The sequence below is a fragment of the Delphinus delphis genome, chromosome 13, assembly GCF_949987515.2.
Source record: "Delphinus delphis chromosome 13, mDelDel1.2, whole genome shotgun sequence".
Classification (NCBI taxonomy): domain Eukaryota; kingdom Metazoa; phylum Chordata; class Mammalia; order Artiodactyla; family Delphinidae; genus Delphinus; species Delphinus delphis.
The window spans coordinates 29,420,387-29,439,939 of record NC_082695.1 but is presented as its reverse complement, the minus strand read 5'-3'; the positions used below and the strand labels follow the sequence as shown (position 1 = coordinate 29,439,939).

The window sequence follows — 19,553 nt, the reverse complement described above, 5'->3', positions numbered from 1 at the left end:
CCACTTACTGGTGGGGCTTGAGGAGGGTGGACAGAAGGGCTGCTTCTCTCTCCGTGCCCTATGGTCTTTGAAAGGCAAAGCTAAATGCAGGTCTAATGACTCATAGATCAATATCTTTCAGGGACATTAGGACAACTTGGAGGAAGTCACCAGTCAGCTAATGATTCTCAGTGCAGAAATGTCAGAAGAGGCTAGCCGCCTCACGGCTTTAAAGAAGATTTCCTTTAAATCATGCCAGTTAACAAGGGCCAGCCTATAGTGTGTTGTCATGCTCTCACGGACAAACAAATGACTGGAACTGGAGCAGCCTCTCAGTGAAACGATTCAACATTAGTGGATTTGAGTGAGCTCCTCCCCGTGTCCATCCCCTTAAATAATTTGATCTCTCCCTCTGAGGGCGAAATCACTCGTATGATAAAGATGATTACTTTCAAATAATCTCTGCTTTTGCATCTGAGGTTTTTAAAAAAGCATTTACAAAGCCAAATTATAATCCCACTTTATTTTGGATTGCTACATTCATATATGTCTATAGATGTAAAAATGCTAGAATAAAATGGGTAGATGTATATGTTGCAGACCAGCAGCCGTTGTGTCTCCTCTTCAAGCCCCATCCATGGTACCGATTCTTTCCTTGTGTGCTGTAAAAAGAAAGGGGCCAAGATTTATTATGTGTGGTTCAGACACTAAACATGTTTATAGTTGATATTCAGGTTGAAGGCAGAAAGATGGGTGCATACGTCAGAAATGAGCTCTATTCAGAACTGACAGAGAAACTGTTTCGAATGAGGTGAATATTTGGAAACCACAGGCCGTCCTCTGGGAAAACTGTTTACAGGTACATGGGGTACCAAAAACTCCTCTGTTTCTAATTAAAATTAATAAATTGATTTCTAATTCTCAGGATTCTTCTCTACCTCATTGACTTGCTTAAATGTGAGATCTTGATAACCCTTGTTTATTCTCTTGGATGGAGATTCGATGCCTTTCCAACAATTCAAGTGAAACACAACCAAACGTCCCCTCTCCAGGAGGGAAGAGTTGAGCTGACCAGCAGGGGCATGGAGAGTTCCTGAAGGTCAAGGGCAAGCAGAGGTCTCTCATCTCAGGCAGCAGAGGATGCCAACAAGCTGAAAATGAAGCAGTGAAGATGAGACCCAAGAAACCGGGAGGGGACTGCAGAAGTTTCTGAAGCCATAAGGGTGATCTGTGGGTAAAAAAGTCAGAACCTGGTTACCGGACATGGGAACAAGATGCGCTCAGGGAAGATGACGGGGCAAGGGATGGGAAGTGGAGGAGGTTGTCACCTGGGACAACCAGGGGTGAGTGGGGCACAGGTATGGTGCAGAGGTGGGTCACCCTGGGTTCAAGGGCCGTAGTCAGGGTGGACAAGATCTTGGCATTTGAGTGCTGCCCTAGCTATTGCACTTACACTTATGATTTCTTAAGTAGGTCATGGGGCTACACCAGAAATCTGAAACTGTATTGCTTATGAAAGTTTGAGAAACTGGATGGCTGTAACTAGATTATGTTTACCAATCTCACTCTAAATTAAGTAATAGGATGGGTGGCCAAAAAGTCCATCTGAAATACAAAATGTTTAATCCTGTAATGGGGTTTGCTGTCTTTGCTGTCCCTTGATTAAAGACAAAGCATAGTTTACATATATATATATGTATGTATATTCTTTTCCATTATGCTTTACCACAGAATATCGAATATAGTTCCCTGTGCTATACAGTAGGACATTGTTATTTATCCATCGTATATATAATAGTTTGCATCTGCTAATCCCAAACTCCCAACCCTTCCCTCCCTCCCCTCCCCTCCCCCTTGGCAACAACACGTTTGTTCTCTATGTCTGAGAGTCTGTTTCGTAGATAAGTTCATTTGTGTCATATTTTAGATTCCACATATAAGTGATATCATATGGAGTTTGTCTTTCTCTGTCTGACTTACTTCATTTAGTATGATAATCTCTAGGTCCATCCATGTTGCTGCAAATGACATTATTTTATTCTTTTTTATGGCTGAGTAGTGTTCCATTGTATATATGTACCACATCTTCTTTATCCATTCGGAAAGATGACCTATAAATGTTCATTGACACATTCATTGGAAGGCAGACAAGGCTATAGGAAAATAGGAGATTGCAAGGTGGTGTTTGAACAGAAGGCATTTCTGGGACTTCACCCTGGATGGGTGAAAGGGTACGTGCGGGAACAGAGGAGCAGTTAGCCGAGGGGAGCTGCCCCAATAAAAAGCCACGTTCCTGTGCTCAGTCCAGAATCCACTGGTGGAAGAGATGGCTAAGTCCCCAGGAGGAAGGAAAGAAACACTGTGCGATTCCCTCAGGACTGCCCAGAGGGACCTCTGGCCATTGACTCAGGTCACTATACAATGCGGAGAAGGAGGTACCCAGACTTTCCTAGGGTTGTTGGGCCAGTCTCAGCTGACATGGATACCGGAGATCTGAAATGCCACCTGTGTGTGCCCCTCAGCCTTTCCTCACCTCAGAGTCCTGGCTTAAGGGTGCCTTACAGTTGGCCGCTTATGGCCACACATCCACCTGACAGTCATTTTCCTGGGCCATGAGTGTGTAACTGTCATCGCATAGTTTCATAAAAGAGAATGTACAATCAGGGACAAAGCATCCTTTACTACACAGCTAACATGCAGTAATTTATATGTAAATATAAATTCTGGAATTTATGTACTCATTTCCACGATTACTAGGTCGTCTGGGCAGGCATAGTCTAATCACACCTTAATGTATTTCTTCTGAAACTGAACCAAACTAGTAAGATGCATGAGTGATAAACCACACATTATCCAGGCTGTACTTTATACGGAACTGCAGAAACTTAAAGGACGAGTCATTCACGTTAAAATCCATAGCTCGCATCTGAATTGTGATTTCATTTCCATTCTTTAGCTTGACAGTCCTTCAAAATTCATGATTCTCTTGATCTTCGGCCAGATTAAAAATAGGAATAAGTATATCCCGTTTGCCACGTGTTCGTTTTATTTGTCTGAGCTTGTCAAATCACCTGGGCCAGGACAAAGGGGAAGAAGCATCCTGGCTGACGGCTCAGCCTGCTTGCTGACTCTCGCTTGTCCTGAAGGTGAAACCGGCCAGAGCAGGGGATGGCTGCTGCGGTGGAGCCTGGATATGTGTGTCACGTGTCTTTGCCAGCAGGCTCCAGCCCTGGGGGTCAGTCACTTAAAGGGAGGTGGGGGGAAGTAAATAGCGTGTGAAAAAGATAAGCCATGCATGTGTGTTTTCAAGGGTTCCAGTAGTTTTTTAAAATCACATCTGTAAGGAAGTAAAATCTTGTGAACCACTGAGGCTAGGATAAATTAAATTCCTCAGAGCCTTTTTTAAAAAATTGAAATATAGTTGATTTACAATGTTGTGTTAATTTCTGCTGTACAGCAAAGTGATTCAGTTATACATATATATACATTCTTTTTTAAAATATTCTTTTCCATTATGGTATATCATAGAATATTGAATATAGCTCCCTGTGCTATAGAGTAGGATCTTGTTTATCCATTCTATATATAATAGTTTGCATCTGTCTCAGAGCCTTTTAATTCCAAAGAGATCCTCCATCTGAGGAAGCAGCTCAGTGAGTGTCCATGATATAGCCATGTAATTGCATTGGACTAAAATTAAATCTACGTACTTGGCTTCAACTGCTAATAAACCTATGACAAATAGACAATGGCTAGAGCCATGGTACCAAGTAAACTGCTAAGGACATTTACAGTGTTGGATGCTTCCTCTATCACGTTGTGCTATGAACTTGGTGTACATGTTTCATGGTACAAACTCTCCAGGTGAGAGAGTCCATGGGGGTCAGTGGGGTCCGGCCATACCTCCACACTGACTTGAATGAACCGTGACTCTAGGGTCCCCACCCACCTCGCAGGTGCTCTGGTTGTGGTGAGTGAACGCATCACATCCACGTTTAGAATGAACTTTTCAGGTTCCTGATTGGTGGCTGCTCAGGCCCCGCTAGGCTGGGTTTGTACTTAATCCTGGGGTCACCCAGCCTTCATTCGGGCTATAGGCATAAACCACTCCTTGAGGACTACAGGTCCTTATTTATATCTGCATTAAAAGGTGACCCCCCCCCCAAATGCATTCATAGTCCTATTTTTAATCTCATGACTAGGAACTTAATATGCTGATGAGATATAGTCCAGACTTAGGCAACAGCACAAAGTTCAACAGGAGGACTAAAGAGAATTCCTTTGGGAGTAACTCTGCCAGATTGTGCTATTGAGTCTCCAGTGGTGACAGTTCAATTTTTTTTGATTTATTATTTTCTTTAGATAAAGTTATGATTCTAGTTATCCCAAGCTATATAACCTCTAAAAAGGGAGCCAAAAAGGGACATTCATGCCTGCCTAAGAATGAGCAATTATGAAATTAATAACAGCAATGGTGACATTTACTGGGCACTTACGAGTGCCAGGTATTGTGCTCAACCATTTACAAGTATCACCTCATTTAATTTTCACAACAACCCTGGGAGGTAACTGGTTGTTTATCCCCTTAGAAGTGAAAGGCCAGGAATTGAACCCAGATTGGAGTGAGCCTAAGCTCAGATCCCCAATATTGTTTAAAATGGCCAGGAGAAGTGAGGGAAAAAGAGCCCTTGAGACAGCAGACAACCAGAACACTGTTACAGATGGAAATGATTAACCATGTGTGCTAAACAGAACCAATACTTTTATTCTTTTATTTTATTTTACTTTTATTCTTTTATTTTATTTTACTTTTATTCTTTTATTTTATTGGGGTAAAATATGCCTAACACGAAAATTACCATTTTAACCATTTTTAAGTGCACAGTTCAGTGGCATTAAGTACATTGACATTGCTGTGCCACCGTCATCATCATCACCTTCAGAACTTTCTTCACCTTCTCAGATGAAACCCTGCACCCATTAAACACTAACTCCCCCTCCCCCTCCCCCAGCCCCTGGCCACCACCATCCTACTTTCTGTCTCTGTGAATTTGACTACTTTAGGTCCCTCATATATTACAGTAAATGGAATCATACAGTATTTGCTTTTTTTTTTTTTTTTTTTGGCCACACGGCTTGTGGGATCTTAGTTTCCTGACCAGGGATTGAACCCCGGCCCTCGGCAGTGAAAGCACCGAGTCCTAACCACTGGAGTGCCAGGGATTCCCAAGAATCATATAGTATTTGTTCTTTTGTGTCTGGCCTCTTTCACTTAGCATAATGTCTTCAAGATTCATTTGCATTGTAGCACGTGTTAGAATTTCCTTTTCAAAGCTGAGTAATATTCTGTTGTATGTGTATACCATATTTTGCTTATCCATGCTTCCAACTTTTTTGTTCTTAAGAAAAAACAAAAACGCTTTAGGAAAATAAATTAAACGTTCTAGTAGAAAATCTTAGAAAGGTAAGTGTGTGTGTGTGTGTGTGTTTACCTGGCCAGAAAAAAATGCCATGATCTTGAAGTGGTCAGATATATTTGAAGCACTTCCTAGCTCTCCCAGAGTTAATTTTTTTCAGCTCCTACTCGTAACGCACGTCACGCATTGGATGATGCTTGCTTAAGTCCATTTAGACCATCAACCTCTTCAGTACCGAAATCAAGTATTGGTTTCCTTTGTGTCTGCCCGAGCCTGTGCGATAGAGCACTTTGTCCCAAACAAGACATCAATTAACAGTTGGAATAAATGAATACAAAGAAACCAAGGCTCATTATTTTCAGAAAACCCTAGAAAACTCTCTTTTGTTTATGAAGTATCTCATTAAGAAGATAACATTTGGTTGTGGATTTAAATGTCCAACGACTTATATAAACGTATGGCTGATATTTCAAAGGGGATATCAGATTGTGGGATCTATCATACAACAATCATTTAGTAAAAGCTTACTATTTGCCGAGCACCATGCTGAACACTTTGTACTCATGAGCAATATTAAATAGCAGTTGGACTGTCGCCATTTTATAGATAAGGTCATGAGTTTAATTGCATGACAGGGCAAAAAGTGATGAAGCCTGGATTCCAGTCTGCTGATGAGCAAATCTGTGCTCTCCACCCAGTGTCTACTCCAGGTTTTGATAGGTTCAGAGACTAGAAGGGGTCAGATAAGGTCAGATGTGGATTTATTGCTCATAGGCATCCTTGGATTTCTTCTTGGTTGGTTTCCTTTAGGAATAACTGTATTTGTGGGAGAAACACATTATTAACTGCAGAGAAGCTGGTGCTTTACAGGTGCTCTGATCTTTGTAATCTAGAGAAAGAAAATGGAATAAGCAGGAGGAGAAGGTACATTCAATGAACAAGGATGGATTTAGGAAAGTGTACAATTTTTGAGACTAAAACTATTGACCCAAACAATCCAAGGATACTTATACACGCCCCTCCTTCAGTTGCTGGTGTGAAGAGCCTCACTTGGTGAGGCTACAGGAGATGGACTCCTGATGGAAGTGGGAACGGCTGCAACCCTTTGGATAAAATGTGTGCAATATATATCGAAATAGGAAATAGCCTTGATCTAGTGGTCCCATCACTGGGCATCTCCCTGCAGAAATAAAAGCATCCTATGATAAGGATGCGTGTATAAGGACGTTTATTGCAGTGCTGTTTGTTGTGATAAAAGTCTAGATCAATTTACACGTTCATCAATAAGGGAACAAATGGTACCATAGTAGGGTAATCTAATCTATGGATTCAGCTATTAAAAGACTGAGTTAGATCTTTGCCAATTGACCTGATATCCATAATATACTGTCAGGTGAATAAAGCAACTGCATATGGTTTTACATATTTTACAAGAATTCTTATGAAGAAACGCAAAACCCAAACAGCTATGTTTTCGTAACTATGGATAAAGTTCAGGAGTGGTACACAACCCAGGCAGTTAGCATTGGTCACTCCAAGTGGAGTGAAAATTGGGAGGTATAGGAGGAAGCTTTTTATTCATATGCCTTTGGGTTGTGTCACTTGTTACAATAACCACACATTGCTTTTACAGAATAACAGATTAATTGAGAAAACATTCTTCAAATGATTTTTCATAAACAAAGATTATTCCTCTTATAGTTTTAACTGCTTTACATAGTCACACAAAGAAAAAGTCCCGGGCTAAGTTTTTTTCTAACTCTTCTTCCAGCCTTGATTTTATCTGCTGAAGCTTCCACCTGCCTGCTCTTGGAATCTCTATTTCTCAGGGAAGTCTGACAAATAGGCTACAACAAGCACCCCCATCGTACCACACTTCCATGAGCACTGCATCCCTGTCATGCTTCCCGACCTCCTGCATGTTTCAGGTGGTTGTCACTCTCTACCAATCTGTATGTTTTAGAAAGAGCCCACGGTGTGCAGTGACTGTGTTTCGTTCCCGTTGCAGCCCCAGCGTCCCCCTTTTACTCCGTGGGGTGGATGGCTCCCCGTCCTCACCTTACAGGACCGCTGAGCAGATTGCTACACCACTGACCTCCTTCTTGGCCCGCTCCTGGCTTCCCTGACGCCTCCTTCTCCGCAGCCCTCTATTATCACAGGCAGGAAGCAACGCAACAGGGGGAATTAGGTGCTTACACGGTCTGGGGAGGGGAGGAGGGATGGGCTTTCCAGGAATGACTCCCAGGGCCAGACCGAGCCGCTCCACAGGGCAGCTGCTCCCTCCCATGCTGCACGCCCTACCTCTGACCCAGGGATCTGGAAGCTGCACTCAAGCAGGAGTCGCTGCTCCTGCTGACCCTGAAACAACTTACCGCCTCTGGATACAGGAAGTTAGTGACTGGGTGCTGGAACGCTGCTGCAGAAAGCTTCCAGGCTGCCTCGGCAGAAAACAGACAGGGGAAGAAAGCCGGCCTCCGTCTCACTTTTAAATGTCCCAGGAGTGTAACTCACTGGTCGAACTTATTCCAAGAACAGAATCCTACTTGCAAAGGAGCTATTTCACGTTTGTCTCTCTTGCTTGGATGTAAGCCTGTAAGGGCAGAGACCATGTTTACTGGCTCACCACTGAATCACCCATCACATGCCAGGCACAGCAATCATTTAACATTTAACAATGATAAGGTAACAGTGCTGGAACGAGGCACTATTCTAAGCTCTTTGTGTGTATTAACTCATTTAATTCTCACAACAAACCTCGGTTGTAGGTTTCGTTATCCTTCCAAATTTACAAATGTACAACAGGCACAGAGAGGTGAAGTAAGTTGCTATGACCACATAGCAGAAAATGGTGCTTGAACCCAGCCTGTACTCTGTATCCTTCTGCCTGAATGTCTGCTGAAGGTACGCTCATTTAAATGTTTACTGAGTTGAATTACGCAGAGGATTGATCATAAACAAATTCATAATTATAGACCACCTCTAGAGTAAAGGTTAACATATTTAACTATGGAGAAGAAGGTAGTCGTACTTTGTTACCATTTGTACTGGAGATTGGTGGGTTTTTTTAATTATTATTATTATTGCCAAACGCATAAGAGATAATCTGTGCAAAGGTGAAAATTATTCATGATTCAAGTAGGCTGAAGTAATATTCAAGGACTTCATACCTCTTAGACTCATGAAAACTTGGGAGTTAGAGAGTATATGCTTGAGTATATTTTTTGCTAATAACTTATTAAGGGATCTTTACGTAGTCACATCAATCAATGTAAAAAGAGCAATGAACATTGGGCCCCTGTTTCTCCATTCCAAACAACAGATGTCAATTACATTTAAAATTGTTGCCTTAATGACTTTTGGGTGTCATTTTTCGTGGCTTTGGGAAGAGCAAAAATGCAGAGTAGAAAATTGTGCGACTTCCCTCCCCCACCTTCCTCCCCCCTCTATTTACTGACATAAGACGCTCTCACCTGTGTTTTCATTTCCATATTTAACAACAAAAGTAACACTTGCTAACTGTTATAAGGTTGTCCCGAGTAGCTGTGTTGTTTGTAAAGTTCTTGGAATTGTTAGAAGAAAGGTATTAATACCAAAGCACAAACCACTTAAATAGTGCACTATTGAATGAGGGTATGCTGTGCTCTAAAATAGTAATAGGCGAATTATTCCAAGCTCCCATCCTCCGAGGTCTTCCATTGCTCTCCTTTGGCACAGTCTGGTACGAATGCTAGGTTGGCTGTTCTGGAGAGCTATTCCCAGCTGGGGTCCGATGGCTGGACTGCTGTGAGAACGTAGACTTTGTGCCCGCGCCTAGGCCATGGTTCCATTTGTCTCATTTGTTTTCTAGACCCACTGGGCTGTTCCTTCATGGCAGCAGCATCAATTTGTCCTTTGTTTCGTGGTGCTTCCTAGGGATTTGAATTTGAGCAGCACTGTAACGGTTTATTTACGGCACATTCATTTTTTTCACGTTCTTGTCCCCTATTACCCTGGCAATCCGTTAAAGATTGGTCAGCAACTTTGCTGTTGGGATTTTTCTCCTTCGACTCAGTTTACTACAGGCTACCGTAAATGCTGCAGCTGGAATTCGTTGCCAACATGTGAACGTGACACTGTTTTGGTTTGGGCTTATCACTATCAGTCAAAACTGAAGAACAGATACGGCAACAAACGTTGTAGATTTTGACTTTTATTTCCAGTTTGATAACGTGTGCCTCGTCAGATCCCCAACTACGCGTCTGCTTCTTAAAGGAGGCGTGTTTCCTCTTCGGCTTTTGCATTACTGGAGACAATTCAGGAAGGAGGAGAGCTTGGACTGGAGAGCCATAGAATTTAGTTCTGCCGACGGAGGGATGGGTAGAATTAGGGAGCACGCTGACAGATCCACGCATGTTTTCCACAAGGCATCTTCTATATTTCTAATCAGGTGAACCTCGGGTCAGTCTCCAGACTTTTAGCGCAAACGAGACACCCGCTGGGAACCAACATGAGTGTTGGCGCGCCCCACCTCAGTCGACCCTTCTCCTTCCCGCCCGCTCACAGCCGGTACTACAACTCCCAGCAAGCACCGCGCAGCACCACAGGGGACCAGCTCCGGCGGAGGCCCCGCCCCACGCGGAGCATGCTGGGAGTTGTAGTCAACAAAGCCTGACCGCTCCTCCTGCTATTAGGCATTCCCGCTTGGGAGATGGTAATTCGCTGCCGTAGCGGGTTCTCCAGTCTCGCAACCCTAACTACGGCTAAACGGGACCGAGGATTGCGCCTTTTCGCCCGCCGTGCGCGCCGCATCCGTGCCCCAGAGCTGAGCTCCGCCCCGTCGACACCCGCTCCCTTGACAGCTAGGCTGGGCTCGGAGCGCCGCGGGCCGGGGGTGCGCAGGCGCAGCAGCCGGCCGCGCGGGGCGGTAAGGAGGGCGGGCCGGGCGCGAGGCCTCGCAGCAGCCGGGGCGCGCACGTAGGCACGCAGAGGCGTCACGTGGGGCGCCGAGGATCGCAGTGCGCGTGGCCGCGGCGGCTGGTGTGGGGTTGAGTCAGTTGTGAGACCCGGAGCTGCGGACGGGCGGGCGGCCCAGCGAGCCGGCGACAGAGCGGCGGGCGTGGGGTTCGGGAGCCGAGCGCTGGCCCCGCGTCAAGTCGGGCCGAGCCGCGCCGCAGCCGCCGCCGCCGCCGCCCCCCGCCCGCAGCCAGCGACCCGCCGCGGGCGCGCCCCCGCTCTGCGCTGTCTCCGATGGCGTCCGCCTCCGGGGCCATGGCGAAGCATGAGCAGATCCTGGTCCTCGACCCGCCCACAGACCTCAAGTTTAAAGGTGGGCAGGGGCGGCCGGCGGGAGGGGCGGACGGGCGGGCGGGAGGTGGCGGCCGCGCCCGGTGGGCCCCCTCCCCCGCCGCCCGCGCTCGGCCCCGCCCGCGGGGGTGCGCGCTCCCTTGCCTCCTCCCGCCCGGCGCGCCCGCCGCCATGTTGCGGCGCGCGGCCGCCTCGCTGCGGCGGCGGCCTCGTCCTTGGCCCGCGGGCCGGGGCGGGGTCCGGACGTGGGCGGCGGGGCGGGTGGGGGTGTGTGTGGGGGGGTGGGGCGGGCGGCCGGGCGCGGGCCGGGCTCTGCGTCAGCGGGGACAGGCGGCCGGACGTCCTCCGCGCTGGGCGACACCTGCGCCGGGGCGACACCTGCACGTGGACTCCGGGGGCTGCTGGGGCTGAGGGAGCGCCTCGGGCGGGTTTCTCCTGGGGATGCTGAGGGCGTGCGGGGAGCCTGCGGGGAAGCGGGGTTCGTCCCAGCTCCCGTCACGGGGAGACCGAATCCGATTGCTTGTGCAGGAGTCCGTATCTTGTTCTTAATTCAGGGACTGTGCCGAGCACGGAGCCTGTGAGATGCGTGGCCGCTCTAGTGCTTAAATCAAATCCTTCGTTGTAGTCCAAGGTTGAGTCCGAAAGGAAAACAGATTGTTTTCCATAGGAAACGCTTTAAATAAGTTTAGGAGTTTTAAAATGTTGTATTCCGACGTTATGAGAGGAGTTTTGTATAAAGCCTTTATTTTGGGAGCTCTAGTGCGTTTCCGAATTTCTTTGAATGGAAATGTCAGTGAGCTGCTTGTTAGGTAAAGATTTGGTTTTAAGACAACTCCATGAAATATTAATATTTTGAGAGGCGCTAAGTGCATTTTATTGTAGCAAGTTTATGTGCGCGGCATGATTTTACATAGTTTTAGGCGAAAGGAGAAAAAAACTTTTGGGGAATCATGAATATAATGATTTAGATAATACCTAACTCAAATAGCTATTATCTTAGGGTGGAGGAATTTAATGTAAACCTTTATGGTGTGTGGTTCTTCCGAGAATTTTAGTATTTTGCTTTTATTTTTGGGGAGGCTGAGTTTACAGAGGAAGTTTCCTCTTCTGGTTAACCTATTGATGTTGCCATAAGGGACTTGGATGCCGTTAAAACTAATTTTAGGTCAGGAAATGTTCGCAGAGTTTGATGCTTTCTGCTTAGAGAAGTTGTAATGTTTCCATAGTAAGACACTAGTAATAGCAAAGAGGCAAGTTAAAAAAACAACCAAAAACCCTACACAGTGACTTGCCAAATAGTTAACTCATTTCAGGTATTGAAGATTTACTAGCTATGATGATAGAACAGGTTCTTGTGTTATGGATGAAAGTAGTTCACAGGGCCTATTAAAGTTTGGACACAAGTTGACTTAAAAAAAAAGAGTTTCACTGGAAATTTTATAGGGACACACATTCACTTGGGCCATTTACTTAGCAAACACTAGTGAAAGCTTTGTGCCGAGACTTCCTTGGTGGTCCAGTGGTTAAAACTTCACCTTCTAGCGCTGGTCGGGGAGCTAGGTTTCCACATGCCTCACCGCCAAAAAACCAAAAACATAAAACAGAAGCAATATTGTAAGAAATTCAATAAAGACTTAAAAAAAACTTAAAAAAAAGATTTGTGTCATCTCTATATTTGATTAAGAGTATTCAACAATGAGTAATTTATTCAGCAGGTATCAGCTTACATTTGGGGATTCAGTGCTAAGCAAGGTGGAGGAAAGGTCCACAGTTAGTTTGGTTTAATGGGGTAAGCATACAATCAATAACAGTAAAATGTGCTAGGTTTTATCTCAGCCCTTGAAGAACTCCTAGACGGAAAAGACATATAGATGCTGTAACAGAGGCAAAACAAGTATGAGGAAAGAAGCCCCTTCTTCCTTCCTCCCCGCTTGCTTTAGGAAGCAGCTTGCTTTCAAATGGGGAAGGGGGAGGGCTGGTCAAGGGAATGGTTTGCTCCTTTACTGATGTGAGAGAACGTTGGCTTGTACTTAAATACCCAGTGGGTTGCTGTGTGCTTCGGTTTAAAAGTGGGGTAATGGGGAGGATTGGGAAAGAGGAGGGGTAGGATGAATTGGGAAGTGACATTTGGTGTCATTTGAACTTCTTAATAAAAGTTATTCTTTTAGTCAAAGGTAAATAGATTGCTCTGATGGAAAGCTGTCTGTATTCCGAAGAGCAGTTCAACACTAAGTGAGGAGACTCAGTTAGAATCAACAATCTCTTTATGCTTCATTTGATGGTGGTATAAAAAGTCATTTAACTCTACCGTGAATTACCCGTAATTTTCAGTTTAAGTAAAAGTCTATTAAAGGATAGTTTTGCCAAATGTCACCTGCTGGTAGGTTTATTTGAATTAGTTTGACTTTACATTTGATTGAGATGGTTTCTCCAGGAGTGAGTCATTGAATCATTCTGAGGTTGGGTGGTGAATTTTCCTGTTATATGCATAACAGAGTCATCTTGATATGAATTATCATCACTGCACAATTGTGGAGAAGCAGAGAGCAGTTTAATAGACTTTCCACATACCTCTATTTTATTGAAGTTTATTGTTTTATACAATTGTTTATATGAAAAGACTTTTATAATGATGTCATGAATTCTAAAGTAGTTCTTTTGTTGCATTAGTAACAAAAAAGAGGTAGATATTTTCAAATTCTGTTTTTTAAGCCCTGGCAGTAATTTGACCTAGAATTCAGATTTGAAATTTGGTATTACATGTGAGAGACTTTTTTGGGGGGTCCTTAAAAATGTTTATTTACTATTATAAAATTTCTTCCTTTGTATTATACAACATTTTTATTTTTCCAACCTGTTAGTAATTCTAGAGGAGAGTTTGGAGAAGAAAGTTTAGAAAATGCTAAAATAAATTGTGAATGTATTCTTCCTCTTAATGATCAGAGAAAGAGGAAAATAGACTAAAACCACTGTATTGAAGGTGGCCCATAACAGTAACATCAGTAAAGAAAACTAAGCTCTCTGAGTGACGAGGGACCTGCAGTGTGTCAGCCAAAGCATCTTTGAATAGCAGCACATCACGATGAAGAGGCCTGAGTGAGGATGGGGAATACTCCTCTTCTTGGTGGGTATTTGGCACATTTTTATGTATTTCAGATCACTCCTGTTTCACAGTGGCTACATCAAATCCCTGGGGTGATTCCGGCCCCCTCTCACCCCCCCCAAATAGGACATGGTTGTCTTATTACTCCATTCCTTAATAGTTTTCAACGAGCTCTCCACTGCCCACCAGATAAAAGCCTAACTCTTAGTGTGACATACAAGCCCTTCCGTGATGTGCTGTCTCCTCTTGTTACACCTGTTCGTCGGCACACGTCCACACTTTCGTCTCTGAGAAAGAAAAACCCTTCTCATATTTAAGCTTATTTGTTCTGCTATTTTTGCTGGTTAAGGTAAAAGTCTTTCATGACTCAGACCATGTTCCATCAGATATTTTCTTGGTCATATTTTCAACCACTGGCTTCTTCCTTTAAACATAAAAATGCACTTCAGTCTTTCATTTTAAAAACAAATAAGCCAACAAAATACTTCCTTGACTCCCAGCTGCTTGTGGTACTTGTCCCTCCTGTGCTTCATTTCCTTTGCAGTCAGACTTCTTGGAAAAGTAGTTCATGTTCCCAGTCTCCCTGTTCCTCTCCTCCTGTCCACTGTCCTCACAGCTTCCTGATTGCTACTGCAGTGACCACTGCCACTTTCTCTCTCCCTTGACCTCTCTTTGGCACTTGCCATTATTGACAGTTCGTCTTTTTAAAAACTCGATTCATTTGACTTCTGTGATACAGTTGTCTTCTAGTTTTCTTCTGTGCTCTTTACTGTCTCATTTGTGACCTTTTTCTTAAATGCTCATGTTTCTGAGATTCTGACTTGGTTTCAACTTTATCTCACTCTGAACTTCCCTTGTTCAGGCTTCCTTGTTTCAAGGTCCTCTCTTTCCCCTGCTTGCTCTCTTTTTGCACACATTGGTACACTCCCAAATCTGTGTTGAATTCAGACTTAAAATCACCTTTGGAATACATACTAATTACTTATTGACATCTGGATTTGAATGTTGCTCAGACATCTCAAACTCCGCATATCCCAAACTGGTTTTTTACATTGATGTTAAGTGGGAGAACGGTACAGGTGTGGAGGTAGTGGAGCGATGTCATATTTGTAGTTAAGGAAACACACTTGTGGTAGCAACATGGAGTAATATGGGAGGGAGAGATGAATTAGGCGGCTGCTGCTGTCCACGCAAGACGTGACCGCTTGTGGGGTGGTGTTGGAGATGCAAAAAGTTAAAGACCGTAAAGCTGGTGAGACCCGGCGGTCTCTTAGGTGTGTGCACTGGGAGAGTGTGTCTTGAAGGCTCTGATTTCTGGCTTACACACCTGGAGAGAGGGGACAACAAGCACTGGCTGTCTTGTGAGAACGGGTGCGTTTTACCCAGGGGGAGTGGGGGAAGAAGGTCCCGATCTCCTTGGCAGGTTAGCTACACTTAGGTCCTTTCAGGGTTGTCATGAGGAGGTGAATCGTAGGCCTTTGGTGGTACGGGCGTGTTAGGGCGTGTTACTCGGGAGCGCTCTGGGCTTGGCTAATTTCTTTGCTTCAGGTGACTCTCTTTCCCTTACTGGTCAGCAGCTGGTCTCCTTTTCTCTAGCATCCCCTCCCTCCGGCCTGTCATCTACATGGATGCTAGAAAGAACTACCCTTTGAAAGATGCACACCTGATACCGTTGCTCCCTGGGTGGAAGAACCTGCACCATTTTCCCATTATGCACTTGACAAAGCTCCACATCCACCGCCTGCCTCTTCATTTCTCTCCTGCCGTAGCTTTGGTTATATGAAACCATCTCCCCAGACGCTCTCAGCTGTTGCAAGCCTCTCCAGGTGCTCTTTTCAGAGTGTTGTCCTCCCTCCTGTCAGGCAGGCTTTCTCCACTTCAAGAGCCCCTTCCTCTTGTGCTGTCTTTGATTTTCCCGGGCCACTTGGTCACTGCCTTCTTCATGCCACTATCCGAGCTTGTGCTTGTCTGCAGTTACAGCACTCACCATTGTGTAGTATTTATGTTTACGTACTTTTCTCTCACAGTCTGTACTGTAAATTACTTGAGGATATGCTCATTTATTTTTATGTCCATAATAACAAGATCTGGCATGGGATGATTGTCCAGTGAGTGTTGATTGCACTAATAAGATTCAGATGATTCCTCCTGTAATTCTTATGTTTTCTGTCTTGGATCTCTTTTCAGTAGGGTTTTTCATCTGCCTTTTCAGGTACTTGTGTTTTCAGAGTTTTGTAGTTCCAGAAAAGGGTATTTTGTTAAGAGCTGACTAACAGTAGATACATTGTTCATTCTTTATGCTTCACCTTTTTCACTTGTTAAGTGAGAAGTGGGACTGGGTGATTTCTTGGGTGGTGGTCCGCCTGTCAGGGTTTGTGAACGTATATGACAGTTGAGTGCAAAAGGAAGACACAAGTTTTCCCTGCAAAAGGAAAACACAGTTTTTCTCTTTACATATGTAAAGAATTGGGAGACCTTGGTTGAGTTAAGTTCTGCAAAGTTTGGTATTTTGTGATTGTTAGTGTTGGTAATTTTGTTGTTGGTTTACTGTTAGATTTCCTTTAAGTAAGACCTTCCTTAACCATGCAGAGATGGTCTGTGAAGAGAATTTGTTAGCAAGGACCCTTTTATTTTCTCAGAGGCTCTTCCTGACTCTCTTTTTCTTGTTGCTTTTCTATCTTGATTGACCGACCCTTCAAAGAACTGTTTTTCAGAGGAGATAGTGGTTAATACAGGATGGATCCTATTTTCCTTCATAAAAAGTTGGTTTAAAAGAAAACTACATGTTTGCCAGCTTATTAAACTTTACAGACCACAAAATGTAATATTATTTTGTATAACTACCAAAGAAAATTCTTGTTAAAAAAAGAATTAAATGCAAGAGGGGGTTATTTTTGAAAATGCTTGTTTCCTGGGTTTATTATAACTGAAAAGAGACTCAAATTAATCTGTTTAAAATTTCTTATGAAAACTTTCATTTATAAAACATTTATAAAAACCTCTATACACTTAAAAAAAACCCAAAAAAACCCTCTATACACTTAATGAAACCTCTATACTCTTAAATTTAATAATTTAATAATTTCATATATACTTAAGTTTAATGATTATTAGTATTTTACTGTGTTTTTTGGGGAGGCAGGGTTACCACAGTATTTTAAACAAATTCTGGCTGTTAACATCTCAAGCCTAAATACCTGAGCTTGCATTTCTGATAAACAAAAAAAGGGTAATTTTATTTGCAGAATCATGACACCATTGTCACTTAATAAAACCAAAAATAATTCTTCAATAATCTGATATTTCGTCTATTGAAATCTTCCCAATTACAGTCCTGGTTTTTAGTTGGTGTGTTCAGTCTGTGCATTGCATGTGGCTGTTGTATCCAGGTCATCTTAATCTTAACAGTGCCTCCACCACTTCCTTTTTATTATACCATTTACTTGTTGAAAAGACCAGGTTGTTGTCCAATGGAATGTCCCGTATTGATATTTCTGGTATGTAGTTCCTGTAAATTTGGAGTTGGATTTAAGGGCTTGAAGATTCAGGTTTCAGTATTTTTTTGGTAAAAATACTGCATTGATAGAATTGTGTCACATCAGGTGTGGATAATGTCTGGTTGTCCAACTTCTAGTGATGTTAAGTTCATTGGTGATGACCGCCTTATCCCTCCTGTGAAAAGTTGCATAAGTATGAGTGCATTTATGGTAATATGTGTGAGGGAAAAGATCAGAAAGGAAATAACGTTAGCAGTCATTAGCTCTACTTTAGGATGCTTTTGTTTTTACGTTTTTACTTTTCTGTGTTTTCCAAGATTTCTGCAATGAACATTCAGTGCTTTTAATGGTAAGAGAAAAAAATTATTACTAGACTCAGTACTTTGAGAGATTATATCAAAAGTTTCATTTGTCCTACCTGTAATACTTGTTTTATTTTTTATTAATAACTTAAGCCTTTTATACAGGTTGAAGTCTTTTTTTTTTAATAATAAAGCAGTTATATTAGGTCAATAGAAAACAAGTCTGTAACTATACCGTAGCAGTTCAGAAATCAAGGCATATAAAGACAAGTAGAAAATCATGTTTGTTTGAAAGCAGATCTAATTTATAACTAACTGTACATACATCTGTTTTCATTGGGCTCTTACTGTTAGGATCAATTGGTGGTCTCTTGTGAGAGCGTGGTAGATTAGTTTGGGGTATTTATTTCTCAGAGAATGGGCCCTGCCCATAGACTGTATTAGAGGCAAGTAGGTCTAAGCAGCGTGTAAGTTCACAGGATCCCTCTTCGTCCAGACAGTGCTGAGGGTTCAGTGGTGGGCACCTCGCTGGCCAGCCAATATATACATACTGATGATTAGCTAGTCACAATGTGGAAGCCTCCTCTTTAAACACGATAGGTTTTAGAGTTTTAAGGTCGCAGAGACTTGGAGACAGTGGCTGATTTGGGCCATGTCAAGCAGAAGTAGCCAGTTGAGAGAGAACAGGGAGAGGAAAGCAGGCAAGAGAGGTCTTGTGGTTCCAGTATCAGTTTCTCTTGAATGCAGCCTTCTGTGAGGCCAGCTGTACCTCATGTCCTGTGTCATTGAGATTGCTTTCATCTTTATAATCAATGCTTAAGTATGATTTTATTCTTCATAATAAAATGCCTTGCTTAAATAGAATTAGACTTCAACATTTATGAGACTGTGTTCAACTTTATGACTGTGACACATTTCACTTTATAAAAATAACCTCAACTAATGTCTTAAATTTTTATAAATACCATTTTTGTTGCCATGTCATTAATATACCATAGTTTTTTTAAAATTTATTTGTTTTTTGTGGTACGTGGGCCTCTCACTGTTGTGGCCTCTCCCGTTGCGGAGCACAGGCTCCGGATGCGCAGGCTCAGTGGCCATGGCTCACGGGCCCAGCCGCTCCGCGGAATGTGGGATCCTCCCGGACCGGGGCACGAACCTGCGTCCCCTGCATTGGCAGGCGGACTCTCAGCCACTGCGCCACCAGGGAAGCCCTAAAATTTATTTTTTTAAAAAAATTTTATTTTATTTTTGGCTGCATTGGGTCTTCATTGCTGCGCACGGGCTTTCTCTAGTTGTGGCAAGCAGGGGCTACTCTTTGTTGCGGTGCGGGGGCTTCTCATTGCGGTGGCTTCTTTTTGTTGCGGAGCATGGGCCCTAGGCACGTGGGCTGCAGTGGTTGTGGCACGTGGACTCAGTAGTTGTGGCTTGCGGGTTCTAGAGCCACAGGCTCAGTAGTTGTGGCGCAGAGGCTTAGTTCTGCAGCATGTGAGATCTTCCCAGACCAGGGATCGAACCCGTGTCCCCTGCATTGACAGGCGGATTCTTAACCACTGTGCCACCAGGGAAGTCCCAATATACCATAGTTTGCTTAGCTACTTTTCTCTGGCATTTGGGGAGTTCTCTAGGATAGTTACCTTGAACATTTGGTACTATTTTCAAAATTCAGGTTTAAATGAATGAGATGTTTAGTTATTTATGGTTAAGCTTTTAAAGGATGTGATTGGATTCAGTGGCCATTTTTAAAAATAGTTATGTTAAAGAATTGTTAATATGAGAGAGCTTTAAAGTACTAGTTTGTAATATAAATTGACAGATTTCTTATGGGCCTACATTTTGACAGCCTTTTATTTTGTAGCTATATACTTCCATATATATCTACTCATCCATATATATTTACACGTGTGTGTGTATATATATACACATACATATTCTTATTTTGGTATTTGGATAATCTGACATGAATTGGAGT

At 43.4% G+C, this 19,553-nt stretch overlaps 1 protein-coding gene and 1 long non-coding RNA gene across 4 annotated transcripts in view; one reads left to right on the top strand and one right to left on the bottom strand.

Annotated features, from left to right (window-relative positions):
* Nucleotides 1-518: 518 nt before the first annotated feature.
* On the bottom strand, nt 519-7,968 carry LOC132436570 (uncharacterized). The gene is made up of 3 exons (XR_009521812.1): nt 7,769-7,968; nt 7,455-7,543; nt 519-641 (listed from the first exon to the last, which is right to left on the bottom strand). It is a non-coding gene; the product is annotated as an uncharacterized lncRNA (long non-coding RNA).
* Nucleotides 7,969-10,350: 2,382 nt separating this feature from the next.
* VAPA (VAMP associated protein A) overlaps nt 10,351-19,553 on the top strand; it is a 37,346-nt gene continuing 28,143 nt past the window's right edge. Inside the window, exon 1 of one of the 3 annotated variants that reach the window (XM_060028663.1) lies at nt 10,351-10,701. In XM_060028663.1, the coding sequence (XP_059884646.1) occupies nt 10,623-10,701 (79 nt within the window). In that variant the 5' untranslated portion in view covers nt 10,351-10,622. The remainder of the gene's footprint in view (nt 10,702-19,553) is intronic. The other 2 variants (XM_060028665.1, XM_060028664.1) reach the window with 2 other exon arrangements.